This window comes from Neoarius graeffei, chromosome 3, assembly GCF_027579695.1.
Source record: "Neoarius graeffei isolate fNeoGra1 chromosome 3, fNeoGra1.pri, whole genome shotgun sequence".
NCBI lineage: Eukaryota > Metazoa > Chordata > Actinopteri > Siluriformes > Ariidae > Neoarius > Neoarius graeffei.
The window spans coordinates 74,123,442-74,148,054 of NC_083571.1; the positions used below are offsets into that span (position 1 = coordinate 74,123,442).

Consider the following 24,613-nt stretch of genomic DNA (forward strand, 5'->3'; position numbering starts at 1 on the left):
ACTCGTTGTACGAGGACGAGACTGCTGCGACGATGGGTGCCATTCTGATCAGACAGAAACGAAGCGAACACCCTCGCGAGTACTACCGTCGGCTCCGTGCAGCGTACTTTCAGGGCAGAAGCGAGCCCGGGCTAGAGGAAGATCGCAACTTCAAGTCTCTCTTCCTCCATAACCTTCACCCGTGCATCCGTAACCAAGTAACACTCGCGTGTCGCCAGCGCCCCCATACTATGAGAGAAATGCGTCGCACCGCACAACTAACGTGGGAGACGTTCGTCCGACCCACAGACCGCCACGAGGACGATCCCAGAGTCCTCAGCCTATATGAGCAGGAAGATCAGTCCTTAGGCCTAGAAGGGGGTGAAGCCCCAAACCGCGGGCCCCCTTGGGCGAACCCAAACCCCGGCCACCAGACGTCGAGTCAACCCAAAGGTAACTGGAAAGTTCGACAAGCTGGAGCCAAGGGGGAACAGGGCTCCAACGCCAAAGGACAAGGTAACCGCAAACCTGGCAGTCACGGCCCTAAATCTCAGAATAGCGGACAGTCAAGGCCCCATCGCAACTCCTCTCGAAGGGAGCGGAGCCCTAAGCTAGCTACCGCTAAACAAGCCAACCAAGAGCCACTTGGGATGGCAGAACTGAGGGCTGAATTAGCACGGATTAAACAAGCCAACCAAGAGCCGCTTGGGATGGCAGAACTGAGGACCGAATTAGCACGAGTTAAACAACTGCTGAGCAATAAGAACAGGAAGGGTAAGCCGAGCAAGGACAGGGACGAACCGTCAGCATGACTAGGCCGGGACCCATCCCCACCACCACCGCGTGTCTACCTCGTGGGGTGGGGAAAGGACCCCTGCCCAATAGGCAGCGATGAGTTGAAACCACCCCCTCCGTTAGTGAAGCCTGACCCGCAGGATGCACCCCTGACGCAGTTTCTTGGAGATTTGGTTAGGAAAGGCAACGCCAAGCGTATCTATACCCCAGTTGTGGTAGAAGGCAACGTTTCCCTCCAAGCTCTCTTAGATACCGGGTCAGAAATCACCCTGATGTGTTCCAAAGTCTTCGCAGAGGTTTCTGATGCGCGGCGCGCGCAAGGTAGACCCATCAGAACCGAACGTTGTGACGTCAACTTGGTTAGCTTCACCCAGAATCAAGCCCCAGTAACAACCATTGCATGGTTAGAACTCACCTTCCAGGGCATGTCCATCACTCACCCCACTTACATCTGCTCTGTTGGGGTAGAACCGTTCCTCATTGGCCAAGACCTACTAGATAGGCTAGCGCCCCTCATTGACTGTCGTCGTGGGCAACTGTGGGCCCAGGTCGCGTCCCCACAGACCCCAGATCCTCGTCGTCACGATCGAGCCTGTTGCGATGAAGTTAGCGTGGAGGCTACTCCACCGATAGCTGAGTCAGGGCAGGTCCCCGAGAACCTCGAGACCACTCCGCTCCACCCTGAGCCGAGTCAAGACGCACCAAACTCAACCGACACTCCTCTCAACCGCAACGCGCTTGATGGCCACCCGTCTTTCCTTTGCTTTCTTGGCGAATCTGCCCCAACCAGGTACTACCCCTGGATATCTGGCAACATTGCTGTCAACGGCGTCACGGCACCTGCCGTCAGGTTAGCGCTTTGGTCAGAGAAGTCAGCCATCAGCCAAACGTGGTTCGACATAGTGCGTCAGAGCACTCCTTCCGCTGTCTTTGTGCAGAAGAGCCACCGGCTACTGTCAGCCGAACAACCCCAGAGCCCCATCAAAGCCACGGGCGTCTGCGCCGTGTCGCTCGCCATCGGTCAGAGAGAATTCCTTCATTTCTTGAGTGTCGTCCCCGGACTTCCTGACCCACTGGTCATTGGGGCAGACATCTTGGTCAGACTGGGAGCCCAACTGGACCTAGTCAACCGGGTCATCTGGACCCAAGCCGACGCTGCTAAGCACCCGTTCCAAGCTGACCCGGAACAAATGCGGTCAGGACAAACGATTCCCCAAGCCTGCCATGTCACTAGCGAATTTGACATTGTCATTCCCGCTAGGACTGCTGGTTCCCCTCTTAAGCTGGTCATCATGAAAGACCAACAGTTTCGTAGCCCCCAGGCGTTCTTCCAGCCTCTCAGATTCTTCATGGAGCTCGATTTAGCCGTGTGTGGGACTCCGCTGCTTGAAGTGAGTCATCGTTCCGCTTACCTCCTGGTTCAAAACTCCACGCGGGACGCCATCACGATCCCCGCCCGTCGGCCTTTAGGCCTTCTGATAGACCAGGCATTCCATGACTTTGAACTCACCATTCCAGTCATTGGTGAGCTGCCAACGCCGGACACTCATTCCGATCCAGTGGAACCTCCCTGGATCACTCTTCCTTTCCACATGATCCGCGTCGAACCTCACGACATGCTTTGCGACGAGCGCATAGTCATGACCAAAACTGACACCCCGAAACACATGCTGGTGTACGCTCTTGCCACGCAATCGAGCAACGACACCCCTGCAACTGAGGTCGTCGATTCAGCTCTAGGTGAACCGTACCCAGGCTTCGAACGAGAAGTTCAACAACAGCTGGTGAAAGCTGACAGCCTGACCACGGACACCCAGAGACGACAGCTCCGTGAACTGTTCTACGACTTCAAGGCGATCTGGGCGCGAGATTCTAATGACTGCGGAGTCACGGACATCCACACCGTCCGAATCCCAACAGATCCGAACGCTCCACCGACGTTCGTGCGGCAATACAAAATCCCGTTAGCCGCATACGACTCAATACAAGAAACACTGGACACTCTGCTGGAAAAGCAGATCATTCGTGAGTGTAACTCGACTTACAACTCCCCCTTATGGCCAGTGCTGAAACCGAACGGCAAGTGGCGTCTCACCATTGACTATAGGCAGCTGAACAAGCAAGTGCCCTTGTCAAGATGGCCCATGATCCATCTGGATCAAGAACTTGCCAAGGTGAAGGGTGCAAAGTTCTTCTCCACCGCCGACGTGGCGAGTGGATTCTGGACCATGCGCGTGGATCCAGCTGACCAGCACAAGCTGGCCTTTTCCTTTGGGAACCGCCAGCTAACTTTCAACCGATGTCCGTTCGGCTACGCGAACTCCCCCGCTGAATTCAACATCTTCTTGCATAAGGCAATGAGCGATGCCGCAGCTCGTGGCAACTTGATCTATGTCGATGACATCCTCATTAGGTCACAGACTTTTGATGCACACCTCGAAGAGATACGCCATGTTCTGTCTCAGCTGTCCAGAGCAGGAGCGAAGCTCTCTGTCACCAAAGGGCAGTGGTGTCGCACCAAAGTTGAATACGTTGGACTGTGCGTCGGGCCAGATGGCATTGAACCCCAGTCAGGGAGGGTGCGGGCTATCCAAGACATCAAAGCCCCATCCAACGTACCCGAACTCAGGAGCTTCTTAGGGGTCTGCAACTACTCCCGACAGTTCATTGAGGACTACGCGGACATAGCACGACCGCTCACCGAGCTCCTCCGGAAGGATAAACCCTTCCAGTGGAGTGACCCTCAAGAACTCGCGTTCAAGAGCATGAAGCAGAAGCTCTGCTCCGCTCCCTGCCTCGCGTATCCCAACAAAGACAAACCGTTCTTCTTGGAGGCTAGTTTCTCCACCCACTGCCTGAGCGCTGCACTGTCACAGCAGCATGACAAAGATCGCCGTGTCGTAGCATACGCCAGTCGGCCCCTCAGTGCTGTGGAGTTTAAATTTTCAGACTGCGAAAAAGCCCTGCTGGCCACGGTCTGGGCCGTTGAACACTTTCGCAGTTACATTGGTGGCCAGAAGGCAGTGATAGAGACCAATCATCAACCGGTCTCGTTCTTGAACAGCCAGAGGCTGAGAGAGGGAAGAGTTTCGAACAGTCGCATCGCAGCTTGGATGATGGCACTACAGGGCTACGACGTCGAGGTGAAGTACGCCCAGAACCACAAGATGGCGCTTGGCCGAGGCCTGGCGGAATGCCAGCATTGCGACTGCGAGAATAGTCCGGATCAAACCGAACTAACAACCGTACCTGCTCTCCCCTCCGACCACCACTACTATGACGAGAACGTCTGCAAAGACCTCCCCACCGCTTACATAGATGGATGCTCATTCCATCATGAACGCAAAGTCCAAGCCGGTGTCGGTATCGTATGGGCGAACGGCCCTATACAAGGGAAATACCAACATCGACTCGGGGCTAAGACTAGCCAATATGCGGAGGTAGCAGCCGTGCTCATCGTCCTGCAACAAGCTGCCCGTGAGAACATCAAGCGGTTAGTCCTCTGCTCTGATTCAAATTATGCCAGGCATAGCTTCGTCTCACACTTTCCCTCGTGGAAGGTGCGGGACATGAAAAACGCAAGGGGCAAGGAAGTGAAACACTCCGAACTCTTCCTAGCATGCGATCGACTCGTAACCGAACAGGGAATGTGCGTCTATTGGAAGAAGGTGAAGGGACATTCTCAAGTCCCAGGACCTGACAAAGTCGGTAACGATGAGGCAGATGGCCTCGCCAAAGCGGGAGCCGTGGACGGCCCCCTTTGGGAATTCCAGCCGTCATGGCTTCCCGAGACGCCACGCCATAACGTAACCGCGATTACTCGCCGACAGGCTAGAGCAGGTCAAACTGACGCAGTACCCCAAGCAGGAACCGTGCAACTCGGCCGACTGCCCCAGGACGCCGACCTGGTGTCTATGCAGGAAAGGGATCCCGTGATCCACCAAATCCGTAAGTTCCTTGCGGACCCCGTGGCGTCCCCAATTTCCCCACAAGAGTTGCAACAGTCCCGAGACTTAAACCACCTTCACAATCTCAAAAACGGCTTAAAACTCGAGAAAGGACTCCTGGTGTACACACCACGCAACCAGGGACCTCCCCGGTGGGTCGTGCCCACAGATCATAGGGGGGTCATGTTGCAGTACGCTCACGACAGCCCGTGCGGGGGCCATAGGAACGCTCAGGCGACCTACCAGACACTCCAACAGATTGTCTATTGGCCCTTCATGATTCAGGACGTTACCGAGTATGTTAAAGGGTGCTTGATTTGCTGCCAATTCCGACCAGCCCAACCGTTGAACCGCGCCCCACTGCAAAGCAAAGGCATCTCATTCCCCTGGTCTAATCTCCAGATAGACTGGGTCGGACCGGTGCCGAAATCAGCTCGAGGTAATAAGTACCTCCTGACCGTCACTTGCGCGTTCACGAAGTGGGTGGAATGCTTGCCCGCCCCAAACGAAACCGCAGAGACCACCGCTCTCCTTCTTATGAACCATGTGTTCAGCCGTTGGGGCTTGCCCCTATCCATTGATTCCGACCGAGGTACTCATTTCACCGCAGAGGTCATGAGAGTGTTGTGGGAGATGCTCGGAGTCGAGGCAAAATTCCATATCGCGTATCATCCTCAGTCTTCTGGTCAGGTCGAACGCGCCAACCAAACCATCGTGAGCATGCTTCGCAAGTATGTTAGCCACCATGGCAAAGATTGGGACATCAAACTCCCTCTGGTGCTGATGGCCATTCGGTCCACTCCTCACCGCACCACCGGAGTCACCCCGTTCGAAATGATGACTGGCCGTGAAATGGTTCTTCCCTTACACCTCCTCTACCGACCAGAGGACCTAAGCGTCGCCACTGCGTACACCGCACACCAGTACGTCACCGACTTGCAACGCCACTTGCAGGCCACATTTGCGTGGGCCCAGGAACACCTCGAAAAGAGTGCGAAAGGACAGAAAGCTTACTACGACAGAAAGGCGACACACCGTGAGTACGAAGTAGGCGACAGAGTCCTATACTTCAATTTCACCAAACCGGTAGGAGTAGCCAGAAAATTCTTACCCCGTTGGTCCGGCCCTTTCGAAATCGTCGGTAAACTGTCCCCCGTCGCCTACCGCATCAAAACTTCGAAGCCCAGCCAGGCGCCTTCGTATAGATGGGTCCATAGCAACCAAATAAAGCTTTTTGAGCAGTCCACACTCCATAGGGGGGTGGACAAACAATAAGTTATAGCCTGCCCAACTTAGTTGCATGCCTCTCAATCCATAAGCGTGCATCTATAAGTAACCACCCTCGTTATCACTCAAATCGGAATAACAAACTCCTGTATGTTGCAGAATGGCCCCTCTCTGGATCCTCGGTATCTTCCTAGTCCTGCAGACCACATTGGCCGGTAACATAGTGGAACCAGGTCCGCCGAGTGGCATTGTTCTCCAAGATGCCCCAGGACTGCTCCTCACCAATTGCCGCGTCCATACCCAGCGCGTGTACACCCGCCTCGATCCTTGGGACGTGTACCGTAAGCATTTTAGATCGCCCACACAAACAAACCTCGAAACCGGGCCTGACTCCGAGATTGGGTCCAACATCGAACACGCCAAGCGTACCACAGTTCACATGCTCGAACAGTTACAGAAGTTCATAGTCACTGAGGAGGAACTCAGCGGCAAAACACGCCCTAAACGGTTCCTCGGAGGACTACTTACTGCTGCATCCGCCATTGGCTCTCTGTTCTCAATGGGCCTCTCTGCCGTTAACACCGTTAGCCTAACCGCGGTCAAACGAGAAATGAACATTCTTAAGGAAGAAATGCCAGAAATCCAGGGTAGACTACTAACTCAACAGGAGGAGCTGCAGGGCCTAGGCAAAACCCTGCAGGGAACCATACTAACCGTTAACATGCATTCTACATTAATCAAGAACACAGTACATGCCGTAGACAGGCTAGCAGCAATCATGAGAAGCGAAGTCAAGTACGTCCGAGTAATCCGAGACCTAATGCAGGACCTGATGAGAGAAGTAAGTAGCTCTCTCAGCACCCTGAGTGGAGGTAAAATCCCACCATATTTGATACCCCTCAGCATGGTTGACAGCATACTCCGATCTACTACCACGACTAACGTTTACTCATCACAGATTCATCTGGCTTATAGTCTTGGCAGTGCTATCCCCATTTTTGTGAACCCTCAAAACCTAGAAATAGGCTTCATCCTCAATCTCCCCGTTATTGAACGGCAAAACATATACAGAATCAAATCTGTCCTTAATGTAGGTTTCTGGAACAACGACGTACACGTACGTTTGCAGACACCTTCCACCATAGCCTATCACGATGACAACCCCTCTATCTACCTCGTCCCTAATTTAGACATGTGCACCTCTACCAAAGATATCCACTGGGTCTGCCCCAGCAATCCCTTTATCCGAGACACCACAGACCGTCTCTGTGGATTGACAAAAGTCCCCGAGCAGAAGTGTGCAGGCAAATTGTCTATTAAAGATGAAGGAATAGGAACTAGAGTAGAAAGAGCTGGTAATCGGTGGCTAATCAACACTCCCCAAACTGAGATTCTGGTATCATATGATCAACATAACACTGCCACTAGAATGAAGATCCCTAACGAAACCTCTCTCCTAAGTGTCCCACTAGGAGCCACTGTTCACGTGGGTGACATCACCCTCCATCACCTTAGCGCTGACCAGTATGAGACCGAGATAGAAATGCCCGATGCCTTCCCAGGTCACGAACTTGAGATAAACTCCACCCTCCAAGCACAACTACTGCTGGAAGGGACCAAAACCGTGCAATTCGATCTTAAGCCCACTGGCATCGCTACCACTTTCTTGAATAACCGCGCAAACCCTTCGTCCGATCAAGGATCTTTAATAAGCCGAATTGCGCTGGGATTTCTAGCTAGCGGTTGGGTTATCACAGTCTTCATAGCCATCACTCTACACAGGTACATACTGACACTACCCCGCAAACTGGACAAAACGATCTACGCACCTGAGAAATTAGATCGTGGCATTGTCCGATTCTCCATCAGGCCTAAGGCCTCCACTAACTTTCTTGAAGAGTAGGCTTGCTAACACGCTAACTAACCCCTCTTTTCCATTTTCCTTTATGGAGTTTTGATTATTTTTGTTTGCTGTGTGAAATATTGTATGTAGAAGGTAGTTAAGTAGCCATAGTGTAATTGTTTTCATGTCCAAGTGCCTATGCTTTCATGCCCAAGTGCCTATGCATCTTATGGACTGTATGAAATGAATTGAACTGTTGAACTGTGTCTGAAAGACTTTTCACAGAAAGGACCCTTGGAACTACCTCATTGTGGAACTACCTCATTGTGGAACTACCTCATTGTGGATTACTAGGGACCGTGGGTCGCAGACTAAACACCATGTGCCCATAGGGTATCACTCCTTTCAGCGCCTATGGCCAAGGGGGGAATGTTGGTAACTCGCCAGCGCCCCCTATAACGATCCCACAATTTCCTTGCGCGCTCCACCCGGATGTGACGTGAAGTGGAACTGCTTTAACTGTATCGAGAGCGCCTCGATTCGCTCTCTCATGTTCTGACTACTGGAGTGGTCGGACGGACTGTAGGCACGCAAGCTACAGTGTTGAGACTAACCGCTATTGTCTGAGAACAGCCTGTTCAAATTAGTTTCGGCCGAACTTTTGAACGACCCGCTAAGTTTCAGCGATATAGTGGTTTCGATTCTAAACCTTTGCAAAGTTTAACTACAGTTAAGTAGTTTTCCACGCTAAGAGGCATTTGCGGACAGCTTCGCTCCTCTCAGCCTTTTTCTCGTCGACGCATCACCGGAGGTTTCTCCTGAAGCACCGTGGGCCAGCTAGGCCTTCATCTCCCTGCTTCGTTAGCCGCGGTTGGACGCAACGCGCCGCTAACCTCCTCTCCTCGGACTGCGACCCTCAGCGCGGACATCGGAGAAAGAACTTCCATCGCATTGAGTAGGCACTTGGGCAAATTTTTAATTTGTAGCTTATTCAGATGGTTGTTAGGGTCATGTTTAAGCTTTGAGCTATTTAGCATACCCGCTCAGACACGGAAGGTGTTTGTTTGTTTTTATTGTTTGTTTGTTTGTTTTTATTGTTTGTTTTGGTTCTGTTTTTTTTCTTTGAACTTGTTAGACAGGGTATCTTGCATGATATCTTTCCTTAACTCCATTGCTAGCTTCCCTATCTGATTAGCAGCGCAGCGACAAGTTTGTTATTTTAAGCTCCGAGGCTAGACCGCTACAAGGCCTAGTTCTCTCCATCCAACACATATACACACTCTCTCACACTCTTTCTCTCTCTCTCTCTCTCTCTCTCTCGCGTTGAGTTCTTTGCCTAGATAGTCTGTTGGAAATTGTTGTTAAGTGCAGTGTTTGGATCCAGCTGTAGCGTGGTCAGATTCTCCTTAGCAACTTATTGCTAGCTACCTCAGGGTGATACGCTAGCTGGTAGGCTTGTGTTCTCGACTAGGCCTGCAGGCGCCATTTTTCCGACGCCATTTTGATACCTTCCTCATTGAGTTACCTGTGATACGACACCTAGGCACTGACCGCCATTTTGTTTAAGCATTGCCAGAGTGGCTAGTCATTAGCATCTGCCCACAGATACCTACACAAAGCACACATTAGCCACAGAGCTAATCCTTTGTTCTATTTAGCTAACATTCCTTTGTTTTAGCTAACATTCCTTTGTTTTAGCTAACGACAAGCTAGGTCACACACACACACACACGCATCGGCTTGCCCTAGCCTCACACACGCACACACAAGGGATTCTTTTCTTTTTCCTTCTATCTCTTTCTCTCTCTCTTTCCCTCAAATTTATAGTCCAGGTGTAATTGTTCCATTGTTTTGTCTTGTTATTACCTTTGCTGACATTGAATGTATTTTGAGTTTATTATTATTAGTGAGTAGTAGACAAATAAAAGCTAATAAAATTGAATTGCATTTTACTTGTTCCTGTTGTTTATTCACAAGGTCAACTATTTAGAACTCCTTTTTCCTTCAGAATTTAGCTTTTGTATACAACTGGGTTTCCCATCTAATACAGAGCTACCATTAATCTTGAATGTAACCATTCACGGTGAGTGTTAAGATTAATAATTTAAGATTTTATGAGACTGATCTTTATTTATAAATTGATTAATTTAATTATCAATTATTACATAATTTATAATTTAATTAATCCCAATTCAACCTACACCGTACATCACACACAGACAAACAATGCATCAAAACGTGTGGCTCGATCAGACTCACTATGCTATTACTTTGTTCAGCATTCTACGATTTTTTTCGCGAAAAATCACACAATTTCCCATTCATTTTCTATGGAATTAATTGAAAAAAATCGCACATTTTCAATGTTTTTCAAACATCCGCTGCTCTGGCATGCTTTCACCTAGAGACATATAAACTTTAAAACGTAGACAAAATTCTCCTGTGTGGATCTGGCATTCAACTTTTTTGCTAGGCTGTATACTTTTCGATCAGTCACAGATCAAACACCATGAGCAAATCTGGAGAAATTCAGACTTTATAATGGGTGTCTATGGCGTTACACTTCAGTGGAGCTCGTTAAGTTAGAGTGTAGAGAGCTTGAAAAAGTAGCTCTAACTTTCTCATTTAAACTGTGTTTTCAGCCACAAATTTCACTCTACAGACATAATTTTCTCAAAAGTTGTAGTCACACTTGTCTTGATTCACACAATGTGTCTACCGGAGCGATAGGATTTACAGTTTTTGAATGAGAAGCCTGAAAGTAAGGAGAGGACAGGCGCGCTGCCCCATTCACTCCCATTATAAACCTGGCTGCGCTCTGACTGCAAAATCAGAAATGTCACTTGTTTTTAACTCACTCTAGTGGCCACATTTTTTACACTAGGGACAAAAAACTTACATCAATGTGTTTATGGGAGCCTTGTAGCACTCAATGTGCAAGAATTTTGTGAATAGCTCCTTTTATTTCTGTGTAAATCAGCGTTGTTCGAGGAGAGGGAACTCTGAGAAAAAGCGCTCTTTGCTTGTCATATTGTGTCCCTTCCCTGAACCTGAGCACCGTTACCAAGGCGACGAGCTCCACTCAGGGAGCAGAGAGGGGAGGGGCTGCTCTCTCTCTCACACACACACAGGCTCAGAGCATCGGAGCCTCATAGAGATTGTCGTCTCTAGTTTTGTGTTTACCCCCCCCCCCCCCCTCCCCCGGCCTTAAAAAAAAAATTTCACCCGCACAAACGGCACTCACCCGACCGGTGGACCGGAAACAGAACATTTTTTAATAATGGCCTTATTATGTGTGTGTGTGTATATATATATATATATATATATATATATATATATATATATATATATATATATATATCCCGGCTGGCTAGTTGAAAATAAAAAATATATATGAAGCGAAGATTCAGACTAGGGCTGTGTGATATATCGAATATACTCGATATACCGTAAAATACCAAATAATAGCCCGGGCTATTATTTGTCTCAATCACGTAAGAGACCCGGCGCGTATTAGAGACTAGGCGGCTATTTGGAACAGGCGATTAATTCCTTCTTCACAAACACCTTCCCCAAAATCTACCTCAAAACGGGGAAAAAATCATTCTCAGATAGGCCTACTTTTAACCAGTATAACTTACAGTTTCTTTAGAGTTAGATTACAGATAGCACGGTGCCGACTTCGGGGAATTTTGAAGACGCAGAATGCATCTTCGCATGGCACAGTCAGGGTGGATAAAGGATAAATCACACATCTTTTCCTGTTAATGACTAGTTAAGTGCATGCTTTACAAAATAATCAAGAAACCACACCATTGTCTGTGCGCAGCACTGTGATTTAATTACTCTGCAAAGTTATGGTCACTTGCTATCACCCTCACCCATGCAGCCTCCACCCTTTGCGCTTCGCGATGTCTGTCAATCTGAAATTGCATGGAGGGCGCGACGTTGAAGCAACATAATTAGGGTGCGAAGTGTCAAACCAAAGGGTTTTTTCTTATGCTGAAAAATAAGTGACCTGCAGTGGCTACATACTGTCATCTTGCATTCTCACATTTCTCTCCAAGACGTCTCCCTATTTGGCCGATATGAGCCTATTCCCCGAGTGAGTTGGTACGGTGGCTCGACCCCATAGAAAACTTAAAGTTTGGATGAAAGTTAGTTGAATAGGTTACTGACTTGTAGGCCTACATGTTGCCTGCCTGACGCGTGCTTCTGCCCAACTTGCACGACAGATTACTTGTTGAAAAGGCCCCTTGGATTAGATTGGCCGCGAGCAGACTGAAATGCATGTTAGAACGCTCTCACCTTTTTTGTAAAGCGTCTTCCAGATCCGAATGGGTAAGGGCAAGTGAAATGGTATAAGGTCTTTAATAAAACTCAGTGTGTGCTTTGACGCATGCATTCGGCAATTTAGGTCGTTTAACAGAAGCAGCAGTCCAACCTTGGAAACCCGCAGTCCTCAATGTCACCACACACGCTGGCTTTCGTTGGGTGAATACCCCAAAGGGGTATTCCTCATTCGATGACGTAAGTGATATCCCACACACCCATGTCAAACGTAATTGGCTAAGACATCTGTCAAAAGTTACGGAGTTGCATTCCTCAAGAAATATTACGGTAGACCAAGATTATAACATTGAAATGGCATGTTTATTATCACGTAACAAAATGTTGTAAACAGTATTATAGAAATAATTTCATTTTGCATTCATTCATTCATTCATTCATTCATTCATATTGTTTCGGTAGAAAACTATGCAATGCAAAATCGTTTAAACACCAGAAAACCAGAAAAGTGCTGGGCCTCAAGATTCTAGATAGAACGTTCGGACGCTTTTTTTTTTTAGACCCCGGCGAGTATTCGGAACCGGCCTTTATTTGTCACAACACACGCGTACACCCGGCCGTTAAAGGGAACTCGGCGGTTAATTGGAACTCGGCTATTATTTGGTATTTTACGGTATCTCCGAAAATTCTGTGTGAGATATATATAATTATTATGTCATAACTATCGAGTATTTTATGGTCATCTGCCGACTTGCGTTTGTTTCGTGTTTGTTGTGTTTGTTTAAAACCTTTTCCGGTGGTTTTCTCCCTGTCCCTCAGGCAGTAACGTGAGAGGCTGCCTCAGTGTAAAAAAAAACAATAACGTCACACACTCGCCAACCAATCCCAGGCAACATCTCGGTGCCGAAAGGAACTTGCGGGAAGATTTTCTAGTTTCGGTTTACAGCGCTGACTCAGTTTGTGCAATCGCTGGTGTTGCATAGGCTACCGTGTAAGCTCAGTCAATTTCAGCGACAAATTAAAAATGGAAGCGGACGAATTGTCCTAAAAGAACTAGTAAGGGGTAAGTCATCCGGCATTTTTCTGGATATCGCGAGGAGGACGTGGAACAGCAAATGCCAGTTTGTAAAGTGTGCAAAAAAAACAGTATCAAAATACTCGGGTCTTGAAATAAATGCACATTAGTCATGAACAATGGTAACTACTCTCTTTTGTGTTATTTTTGACAGAAGTAAAATTCATACATGAACAAATTTTGGCGAGTTGATTTTCTGTTTGGCTAGTTACTTTGGAAGGTAACTAGTCCGGCTGGCTGGTGAAAAAATATATGAATTTCGAGCCCTGATATATTATATATACATACACACACACGCAGTACATAAAGTGTGTGTGTTGCTCATATCCAGACCATTTTCTCTGACGTCAGTCTGGCATGTTGTCTCCCTACAGTCGCCATGACAACTGTGGCTAATGTTTTATCACCCAGAGGAGTGTTAGGTTTGGAGGTTCTGTCGATTCTGTTTGTTCTTTTCACACTAGCATGTGTGTGTGTGTGTGTGTGTGTGTGTGTGTGTGTGTGTGTGTGTGAGTGAGAGAGAGAGAGGGGGAACAGTATGGGGTCTGTGGCATGATCAGTTTCGTCTCCTTTCTTTACAAAATAAATGATGTGACAGGAGAATGATCTCATCATCTGAGAATCTTCTCATCCTCTTATTTATTATCAGCACACACACACACACACACACACACACACACCACTGCCCCCATCACCGATACAACTAGCTGTGTCAGATTGATCATTTTTATTACAAACCCAAATCAGAGAAAGTTGTGACAGGCAGATTAGGGCTAGTAATGAGGTAAAATAATTAAATAATTATGTGATTTGAAACAGGTGATGTCAACAGGTGACAATCATAATTTGGGAGAAAATCAGTGTCCAGGAAAGGCCAAATCTTTGAGGAGTACAGATAGGCTGAATAGCCAGTTTAACCACAAATGCGTTAGAAAATTATTGAAATGTTTAAAAACAATGTTCCTCAAAGAAAGATAGGAAGGGATTTGGATATTTGACCCTCTACGGAGCATAACATCATTAAATGATTCAAGCAATCTGGAGGAATTTCAGTGTGTAAAGGGCTCAAGCCTAAGCTGAACACCCGTGATCTCCAAGCCCTCAGACAGCACTGCATCAAAAACCATCATTCATCTGTACCTGATATAATCACATGGGCTTGGGATTACTTTGGCAACCTTTGTCAAGCTACAATACGGCGTTATATCCACAAACACCAGATAAAACTTTACTGTGCAAAAAGGAAGCCTTATGTTTACTCTGTCCAGAAACACCATCAATTTCTCTGGGCTCGGAGGCATCTGGGATGGACCATCACACAGTGGAAACATGTATTGTGGTCAGAAGAATCAGTATTCCAGGTATTTTTTGGAAGAGATGGATGCCATGTGCTTCAGACCAAAGAGGAAAAGGACCATCCAGACTAGCAACAAGTCCAAAAGCCAGGGTGGGTCATGGTATGGGGTTGTGTCAGTGCCCTTGGCAAAGGTAACTTTTACTTCTGTGATGGAGCATTAATGCAGAAAAGTACACTGAGATTTTGGAGCAACATATGCTGCCTTCAAGATGACATCTTTTACAGAGAGATTTCAACAACAACAAAACCACATTCTGCACACATTATAAAGGTATGGCTGTGGAAGAAGAGGGTGTGTCCCTTCTGTCCCTGATGTGTGGAGAATTTTGAAATGAAAAATATGACAATGACGACCCCATACTGTTGCACACCTTAAAGTGTATATCCTGGACCAAATTCGTTTTTTTTTTAATATAAAAGAATGTCCCTTTACACACTCAGCCAGAGGGGTAATTTTGCACAAGGCTATCTGTCTACAGCAGGAAAAAAAAAAAAACGCATCTGGAAAAATCTCAAGGGAGTCTGGAGCCAAATTCGTGATGTCACCTGTGGAAGCGCCAGCAGGCTGCAAGAGCTTGCACGGTTTTAGTGCACAGCCTGTGTAGACCAAGTTTAGCAGCTAGCGATTTTGCATTGAAATATGGAATTGTCACCTGAATGCAAGGTGGGAAACGATGAGTACTAATCCCATCAAGATTGGTGTTGCTACACCTTCCTACGATACATCTGTTAACCATTTTAATAATTACGTGATAACGTTGAAGAAATTTGCAGAAAACCACCAGGTCGTTTTTCTCATAAACAAACCAGCGCTGATGTAGGATTCAGAGGGAGGCGTCCCGCATGTGACGTCATGAAAATCAGTGTTTGCCGGGAAATCCAAATGGCAAGTTTTTTCAGAGGTGGACCAATTTGCCTCAAATGGCTTGATTTCAACTGCATTTTTCTGGTATTGCACAAGGTAAAAAAAAAAATGCACAAAATGCAAAATGTGACAGATATTTGACCAAGGTTTAATATAAAATAGGAGAATTGCATTGATCTTGCTCCTGAATTTACCCATGATATGCACTTTAAAACCTATTTGCAGGTAGAACGGGATGAAATAACACTTGAAACACTTCATCACTTGGTGTCTTCAGTCCCTAAACATGTTTTCAGTGTTGTGAGAAGGAATGGCAAAATTATAAAGTGGTAAATGCTTTACTGTCTTTGCAATAAAGTGAATTATCAAGTGAATTATGACGAAAACTGGATCAAAAATGACTTGTTTATGGCAAAAAGCGAAACGTCATGTCCTGAAACAGAATTATTCACACAGTGATCCACACATTTCTTTGGATAAATCACCAGGAAATGGTTTAAATAAGCAAACGACTGTGAGAGATAAAAGAGGATTATGGCATGGATAATGTTCATACCAGGTGAAGATTAAAGGCATATCGCACACGCTGTAGATCAGAAATGTGTGCGCACCACAGTACCCTCATTTCCCAAGGAACAAAAAAACCATGAGAAATTCCTCTCCTGTTCCAAAGGCAGGATGTTCAGGGCTTGTTTCACATCTTGTTTTATGCCAGTTTTGAGAGCTGGCAGCCCTGACAGTATGTCGGTCAACTTAGTAATCGTCATGCAATAAATTCTATACTGTATTGGCTAAAAAAAAATATATATATATATCGTAAAAAATAAAATCAAAATGAAGTATTAAACAACAATAAGTATTTCCTACTGTAAGGTTCTATAATTATTAAACCTATTTCTAGACATAGTCATTTTAAGCTTGAAATAATCTCTTTCCATCAACAGATAATTTTAAATTTTAAAGGTTCATTTTTCTATTTTTATATTTTAAGCATTTATTTCGAGACAGAAGCGAAAATGATCTGCTAACAGAATAAGAACTTTTAAAGTTTGAAACGTACAAGCATCGGAAAACAAAACTAAAAAAAATGTTAGATAAATATTAAATATTATAATATTAGTTGTCCATGTTTAAAATATTTCCTCATGTCATGATATCGCTGTTTGATAACACTGTGGTGCATTCTGGGTAATCAGCATACATCCTGCAATAAAGCGTGTTCATGATATCAGGAATTCTGTGCAGTCATCAGTTTCAGGTGTTTCTGCAAATTCAGAGCGACATTTTTACTTTAAAATAAAGATTTGTTAAATAAAAAAATTCATCTTCCTCAGTGTGAAAAGAGAGTTTGGGCTGAGAACAAAATAAAAAGTGTAGGAGAGGGAACCCTGAGAGGAAAAAGAACAGAGCAGAACCTTCATGTCGATCTCAGTGCCATGGATCTGCTGGGCAACGGTCTTGATGATGCCGATGACAATGTCCTGCAGTCCCTCTCTCTCGGAGTAATAGTGCAAGATGAGGCTGTTTCCCTTCTCAGCGTCTGTACAGCGGAAGGACGGCGCACGCATGCCGGGATAGATGGTTCCAAGATGGTCATGGAGAGCATCGAGGTTCTGGAACAAGAGGAATTCCTGCTGTTATAAAGGTACTGGCCCATCTATAAACTCCACCTTCATACCCTGTCCATCACTGAGGGGTGCCAATGCTTTGTACAGAGCAAATATTATCCAGTGTGAATAAAAATGATGGCCTGGACTTCACTGATTGACCAACAGTGTGCATTATGATGACCTCCAAAGGGACAAAGCTTCATACAAAAACAAAATGGAGGACTTGCTCATTTCTGCAGTCCGTCACAAAACTGGAGTTTTTTTACAGAACGTGAGCAAAAACAAACTCGCAGTGTACAAAACCTCAAGCAACTTCATTTACTCACAAAACTCCTAACTGCATGAAACCAGAGAAGTTCAGCTCAAACCACAGACTTTACTCACATCACCGACGCAATTCTTTATAAACCTGAACAAATAACTGCTGCTTACTTGCAGGAATTCCCGAACGTTGGAGCCAAGCACACGCAGGATCGTATCGTAGCCGGATTCCTGACAGAACTCAAAGAACATCTTCCCAAACATCTGCAGAATGTCGCCTGCGTTTATTTCTGTATGAAATGAAAAACACATCTTATATTATTACACATGAAAATCCTTATGTTTACAGTGTCTTGCAAAAGTATTCATCCCCCTTTGTGTTTGTCCTGTTTTGTCGCATTACAAGCTGGAATTAAAATGAATTTTTGGGGAGTAAGCATCATTCGATTTACACAACATGCCTACAACTTTAAAGGTGCAAATTGTTGTTTTATTGTGACTCAAACAATAATTAAAATAAAAAAACAAATCTGGAGTGTGCATACAGTGCCTTGAAAAAGTATTCATACCCCTTGAACTTTCACATTTTTCCACCTTAAAATCACGAACTTAAAAGTTTTTATTGAGATTTTATGTGATAGACCAACACAGAGTAGCACATAATTGTGAAGTGAAACGAAAATGATAAATGGTCTTCAAAATTTTAAACAAATAAAAATCTGAAAAATGTGGTGTGCATTAGTATTCAGCCCCCTGTACTCTGATACCTCTAAATACAACACCGTGCAATCAATTGCCTTCAGAAGTCATCGAATTAGTTAATAGAGTCCTACTGTGTGTAATTTACTCTCAGCATAAATACACTTGTTCTGTGAAGGCCTCAGTGGTTTGTTAGAGAACACTGAACAACAAACAGCATCATGAAGACCAAAGAACTCACCAGACAGGTCAGGGATAAAGTTCTGGAGAAGTTTAAAGCAGGGTTAGGTTATAAAAAAAAATATCCCAAGCTCTGAACATCTCAAGAAGCACTGTTCAATCCATCATTCAAAAATGGAAAAAGTATGGCACAACTGCAAACCTACCAAGACATGGCCATCCACCTAAACTGACGGAGCGAGCAAGGAGAGCACTGGTCAGAGAAGCAGCCAAGAGGCCCATGATCACTCTGGAGGAGCTGCAGAAATCCACAGCTCAGGTGGGAAAATCTGTGCACAGGACAACTATAAAGTCGTACACTCCACAAATCTGGCCTTTTTGGAAGAGTGGCAAGAAGAAAGCCATTGTTGAAAGATAGGCATAAGAAGTCCCGTTTGCAGTTTGCCAGAAGCCATGTAGGGGACACAGCAAACATGTGGAAGAAGGTGTTTTGGTCAGATGAGACCAAAGTTGAACTTTTTGGCCTAAATGCAAAGCGCTACGTGTGGTGGAAAACTAACACTGCTCATCACCCTGCACACACCATCCCCACTGTGAAACATGGTGGTAGCAGCATCATGCTATGGGGATGCTTTTCTTCAGCAGGGACAGGGAAGCTGGTCAGAGTTGATGGGAAGATGGATGGAGCTAAATACAGGGCAATCCTGGAAGAAAACCTGTTGGAAGCTGCAAAAGACTTGAGACTGGGAAGGAGATTCACCTTCCAGCAAGACAATGACCCTAAACATACAGCCAGAGCTACAATGGAATGGTTTAGATCAAAGAATATTCATGTGTTAGAATGGCCCAGTCAAAGTCCAGACCTAAATCCCATTGAGCATCTGTGGCAAGACTTGAAAACTGCTGTTCACAGACGCTCTCCATCCAATCTGGCTGAGCTTGAGGTATTTTGCAAAGAAGAATGGGCAAAAGTTTCAGTGTCTAGATGTGCAAAGCTGGTAGAGACATACCACAAAAGACTTGCAGCTGTAATTGCAGCAAAAGGTGGCTCTACAAAGTATTGACGCAGGGGGGCTGAATACTAATGCACACCACATTTTTCAGATTTCTATTTGTTTAAAATTTTGAAGACCATTTATCATTTTCGTTTCACTTCACAATTATGTGCTACTCTGTGTTGGTCTATCACATAAAATCTCAATAAAAAACTTAAGTTCGTGGTTGTAAGGTGGAAAAATGTGAAAAAGTTCAAGGGGTATGAATACTTTTTCAAGGCACTGTAGGTATCCCCCCCCCGAAAGTCAATACTTTGTAGAGCCACCTTTTGCTGCAATTCCAGCTGCAAGTCTCTTGGGTTATGTCTCTATTAGCTTAGCACATCTAATCATTGGGATTTTTGCCCATTCCTCAAGGCAAAACTGCTCCAACTCTTTCAAGTTACAGTAGATGCGTTGCTTTGGTGTACAGCAATCTTCAAATTATGCCACAGATTCTCAACTGGATTGAGGTCTGAGCTCTGATTAGGCCATTCCAAAACATTTAAATGTTTCCCTTTAAACCACTCCAGTGTAGTTTTAGCAGTATGTTTAGGGTTATTGTCCTGCTGGAATGTGAACCTTCGTTCCAGTCTTAAAGGGATAGTTCGGGATTTTTGACATGAATCTGTATGGCATCCCCATCAATAGTGTCGTGCAAACACACTGACTTACCCCTGACAGCATCCTGTGAGTCCAGTTCTTGTCCAGTTTTGGTCCAGACGAAAGTAGTCCGGCAAGTTTGTTGGGGTCACGAAAGTAAAACGTTTTTCGTCTCAAAACAGTATGTGTTCAAAAGAGTGATATATTTGCATCACAAAACCGTTGTCAAATAAAAAGTCAGACCTCGAAATCGCTTGGCACTATTTTCTCTCCCTTCTTATCACTGCGCGCTGCTGCCAGGTGACAGCCATGGCTGTTTCATTCATTGTTTACTAGTGATGGGAATTTCGGCTCTTTTGGCTCTTCTTACTATAAGGAGCCGGCTCTTTCGGAAGATTTTTTATAATTATTTCTCATGACTTGTACATTCACATCGAGTACACATATCAATGCAAATTAACATGAAGGGATTTACTAGACCAATTTATATCTGGAACTATTTTCAGCCACAGCACAGGCAAAGCACCGCTGTAGGCGCAAAGACACCGCGCAGCGCCTGAAAACGGGTGCGCAGCGCCTGAAAACGGGTTTTCAGGTGCTGCACACCCGTTTTCAGGCGCTGCGCGGTGTCTTTGCGCCTTCCTTTTCTTACCTATTCCTTTAATTGCTGCAATTAACTAGTTAATTCTGATTCTATTTCTCCTCTCAGTTATAATCTGTCCTGCTTTTGAAAAGATCCTCTCTGGGGGGACAGATGCTGCCACTATACACATCCTCCGTGCCATCACGTGTGTAAGCCGTGGATAGAGTGCAGCCTTGGTCTCCCACCAGCTTAGTGGGTCTGCGTTTCGCTGTCACCTGGAGGCAGCGCGCAGTGATAAGAAGGGAGAGAAAATAGTGCCAAGCGATTTCGAGGTCTGACTTTTTATTTGACAACGGTTTTGTGATGCAAATATATCACTCTTTTGAACACACTGTTTTGAGACGAAAAACGTTTTACTTTCGTGACCCCAACAAACTTGCCGGACTACTTTCGTCTGGACCAAAACTGGACAAGAACTGGACTCACAGGATGCTGTCAGGGGTAAGTCAGTGTGTTTGCACGACACTATTGATGGGGATGCCATACAGATTCATGTCAAAAATCCCGAACTATCCCTTTAAACCTCTGCCTGACTCAAACAGAACTCCAGAACTGCCCTGTATTTAGTGCCATCCATCTTTCCTTCAGTCCTGACCAGCTTTCTTGTCCCTGCAGATGAAAAACAGCCCCACAGCATGATGCTGCCACCACCATGCTTCACTGTAGGAATGGTGTTCTCAGGGTGTTGGGTTTACGCCACACATAGCATTTCCCATGATGGCCAAAAAGTTCAATTTTAGTCTCATTTGACCACAGAATCTTCTTCCGTGTGTTTGGGGAGTCTGCCACATGCTGTTGAGCAAACTTCAAACATGTATTCTCAAGTAATGGCTTTTTTTCTGGCCACTCTTGGATCTTTGCAGCTCTTTCAGTGTTATCTTTGGTGTCTTTGTTGCATCTCTGATTAATGCCCTCCTTGCCCGGTCTGTGAGTTTTGGTGGGTGGCCTTCTCTTGTCAGGTTTGTAGTGGTGCCATATTCTTTCCATTTTGCTATAATGGATTTCACGGTGTGCCGTGGGATATTCAAAGCTTGGGATATTTTTTTTATAACCCAACCCTGATCTATACTTCTTCACAACTTTGACCTGTTTGGAGTGCTCCTTGATTCGCATGTTGCTTGCTTAGTAGTGTTGCAGAGTCAGGGTCCTTCCAGAACACGTTGATTTATACAGACGTCATGTGATAGATCATGTGACACTTTGCTTGCACACAGGTGGAGCTTGCACACATTATGTGACTTATGAAGTGAATTGGTTGGACCAGCTCTTATTTAGGGGTTTCATACAAAAGGGGGTGAATACCGATGCACACTCCAGATTTCTGTTTTTTCATCTTAATTATTGTTTGTGTCACAATATAAAAAAAAAAATTGCACCTTTAAAGTGGTAGGCATGTTGTGTAAATCAAATGGTGCTAACCCTCCAAAAATCCATTTTAATTCCAGCTTGTAATGCGACAAAACAGGACAAACACCAAGGGGGATGAATACTTTTGCAAGACACTGTATAAAGTTTCATAATCTTTTTACTACCTCTGCCAACTGTCCTGGAGGAGGTTATGTTTTCGCCTCTGTTTGTTTGTTCCCAATGTAACTCAAAAAGTAGTGAACGGATTTGGAGGGAATTTGATGTACAACTTCAGTGTTTACAGCTTTGGCGTTTACAGCTTTGGTGTTGTCATCAGATCAGCTGATTTGATGTTGATATTGATTCGTGGCTTGATGGAATCCGAACTCAACCGAGTGCCTTCTAGTTTAATTTTGTTTCGTAAAGGTGACTTGGGCAGCGTGCTTGGGACACAGCGAGTAAAATATATACACAGAGCTAAGGGAGGAGCAATAATCCAAGAAAAAGTTCATTAAATTTTTAAGATAAAAAAAGTGATGAATTTACGAGAAATGAACTCAGATGTTCTCTGAGACAACAATCAGATGCGTCCCAGCTGCAGTGCATTGTGGGAAATGTAAGTGAAAATCTCTTGGTTCTTTATTCTTCTGTATTACTGATCAAGGAGGAAAGACTGAATCTCTTGTAGCTCTCAGTCGTGGTGTCTGTGGTATGATGCTGATCCAATCTGCGAAGTGAAGTGATCTGGTTCCTTTCCAAAAAATAATTTAATTTTTAAAAAACACTACTTTTTACATGTACAGTATGTAACTCGTAAATTTACGGCTTTAATCTTGAGTTTCTCTGAATATTATCCCATTCTCCCAGCTCTGTATTTCTTTTTAATACACAGTCACATGTTACTGATTTTTATGGTGTAAAATAATAATACTGCAAAAGTAAATACAGTGGTGCTTGAAAGTTTGTGAACCCTTAAGAATTTTCTATATTTCTGCATAAAGATGACTTAAAACATCATCAGATTTTCACACAAGTCCTAAAAGTAGATAAATAGAACCCAGTTAAACAAATGAGACAAAAATATTATATTTGGTCATTTATTTATTAAGGAAAATGATCCAATATTACATATCTGTGAGTGGCAGGCTGGAAAAGGTTACATAACCATCTCTAAAGAGTTTGGACTCCACCAATCCACAGTCATACAGACTGTGTACAAATGGAGGAAATTCAAGACGACTGTTACCCTCCCCAGGCGTGGTCGACCAACAAAGATCACTCCAAGAGCAAGGCGTGTAATAGTCGGCGAGGTCACAAAGGACCCCAGGGGTAACTTTTTAGCAACTGAAGGCCTATCTCATATTGACTAATGTTAATGTTCATGAGTCCACCATCAGGAGAACACTGAACAACAATGGTGTGCATGGCAGGGTTGCAAGGAGAAAGCCACTGCTCTCCAAAAAGAACATTGCTGCTCATCTGCAGTTTGCTAAAGATCACCTGGACAAGCCAGAAGGCTACTGGAAAAATGTTTTGTGGATGGATGAGACCAAAATAGAACTTTTTGGTTTAAATGAGAAGTGTTATGTTTGGAGAAAGGAAAACACTACATTCCAGCATAAGAACCTTATCCCATCTGTGAAACGTGGTGGTGGTAATATCATGGTTTGGGCCTGTTTTGCTGCATCTGGGCCAGGACAGCTTGCAATCACTGATGGAACAATGAATTCTGAATTATACCAATGAATTCTAAAGGAAAATGTCAGGACATCTGTCCATGAAAGAAGGTGGGTCATGCAGCAAGACAACGACCCTAAGCACACAAGTCGTTCTAACAAAGAATGGTTAAAGAAGAATAAAGTTAATGTTTTGGAATGGCCAAGTCAAAGTCCTGACCTTAATTCAATCAAAATGTTGTGGAAGGACCTTGGGCTAAAATTCCTCCAAGCCGGTGTGCAGGACTGATCAACAGTTACTGGAAACGTTTAGTTGCAGTTATTGCTGCACAAGGGGGTCACACCAGATACTAAAAGCAAAGGTTCACATACTTTTGCTACTCACAGATATGTAATATTGGATCATTTTCCTTAATAAATAAATGACCAAATATAATATTTTTGTCTCATTTGTTTAACTGGGTTCTCTTTATCTACTTTTAGGACTTGTGTGAAAATCTGATGATGTTTTAGGTCATATTTATGCAGAAATATAGAAAATTCTAAAGGGTTCACAAACTTTCAAGCACCACTGTAAGCATCTAAATTACAATTCTGTAAATTTATGTAACATTTTTGTAAAGTTCTGTATTTTTAAATAAATTTTTGTAACACTGGAACATTCTGTAACCTTATGTAACATTTCTGTAATACAGTTATTTTCTTTTCGTTGTTCTACACCCTTTCCCTGTTTGGAGTTTGATGGTTATGGAGTTGTTTTTAAGCCATTAGCAGGTTATTTTTTAATAAAGTATTACTCACTCAGCACTTTGCTTGCAGCAGCCACCAGGTCATAAGTTTTGGCATCCTCATAGATGATTCTGACCAGAAACTGTCCTTCTACATCCACCTGCGCCTCCCGCCTGAGACAAAACATCAGTGTGACTCTGTAACCTCTACACACTCCACACTGCTCAAACATGGCCTGAACTATAATTACACTTAAATTATTTACTCTTTAAGTATATTTAAGAGTAGCCACTTTTTAACGTTTACTCACATATCATTTTCACCCACTGTCAGTTTTAATTGAGACAGATTTCACTTTCAGCAACAGCAGCACTACTTCCAGGTGCAGAGCTTTAAATAAATCACTAAATAAATAACTTTAAATAAAACAGCTGTAAGACAGGATAGATGTGC

General features: G+C 44.7%; 1 protein-coding gene across 1 annotated transcript in view; it reads right to left on the minus strand.

Annotated features, from left to right (window-relative positions):
• Positions 1-24,613, minus strand: part of gucy1b1 (guanylate cyclase 1 soluble subunit beta 1) — a 64,115-nt gene that overhangs the window by 37,272 nt on the left and 2,230 nt on the right. Inside the window, exons 3-5 of the mRNA XM_060917291.1 lie at positions 24,233-24,333; positions 17,421-17,539; positions 16,794-16,991 (exon numbers count right to left, since the gene is read on the minus strand). Of these exons, the coding sequence (XP_060773274.1) occupies positions 16,794-16,991; positions 17,421-17,539; positions 24,233-24,333 (418 nt within the window). The remainder of the gene's footprint in view (positions 1-16,793; positions 16,992-17,420; positions 17,540-24,232; positions 24,334-24,613) is intronic.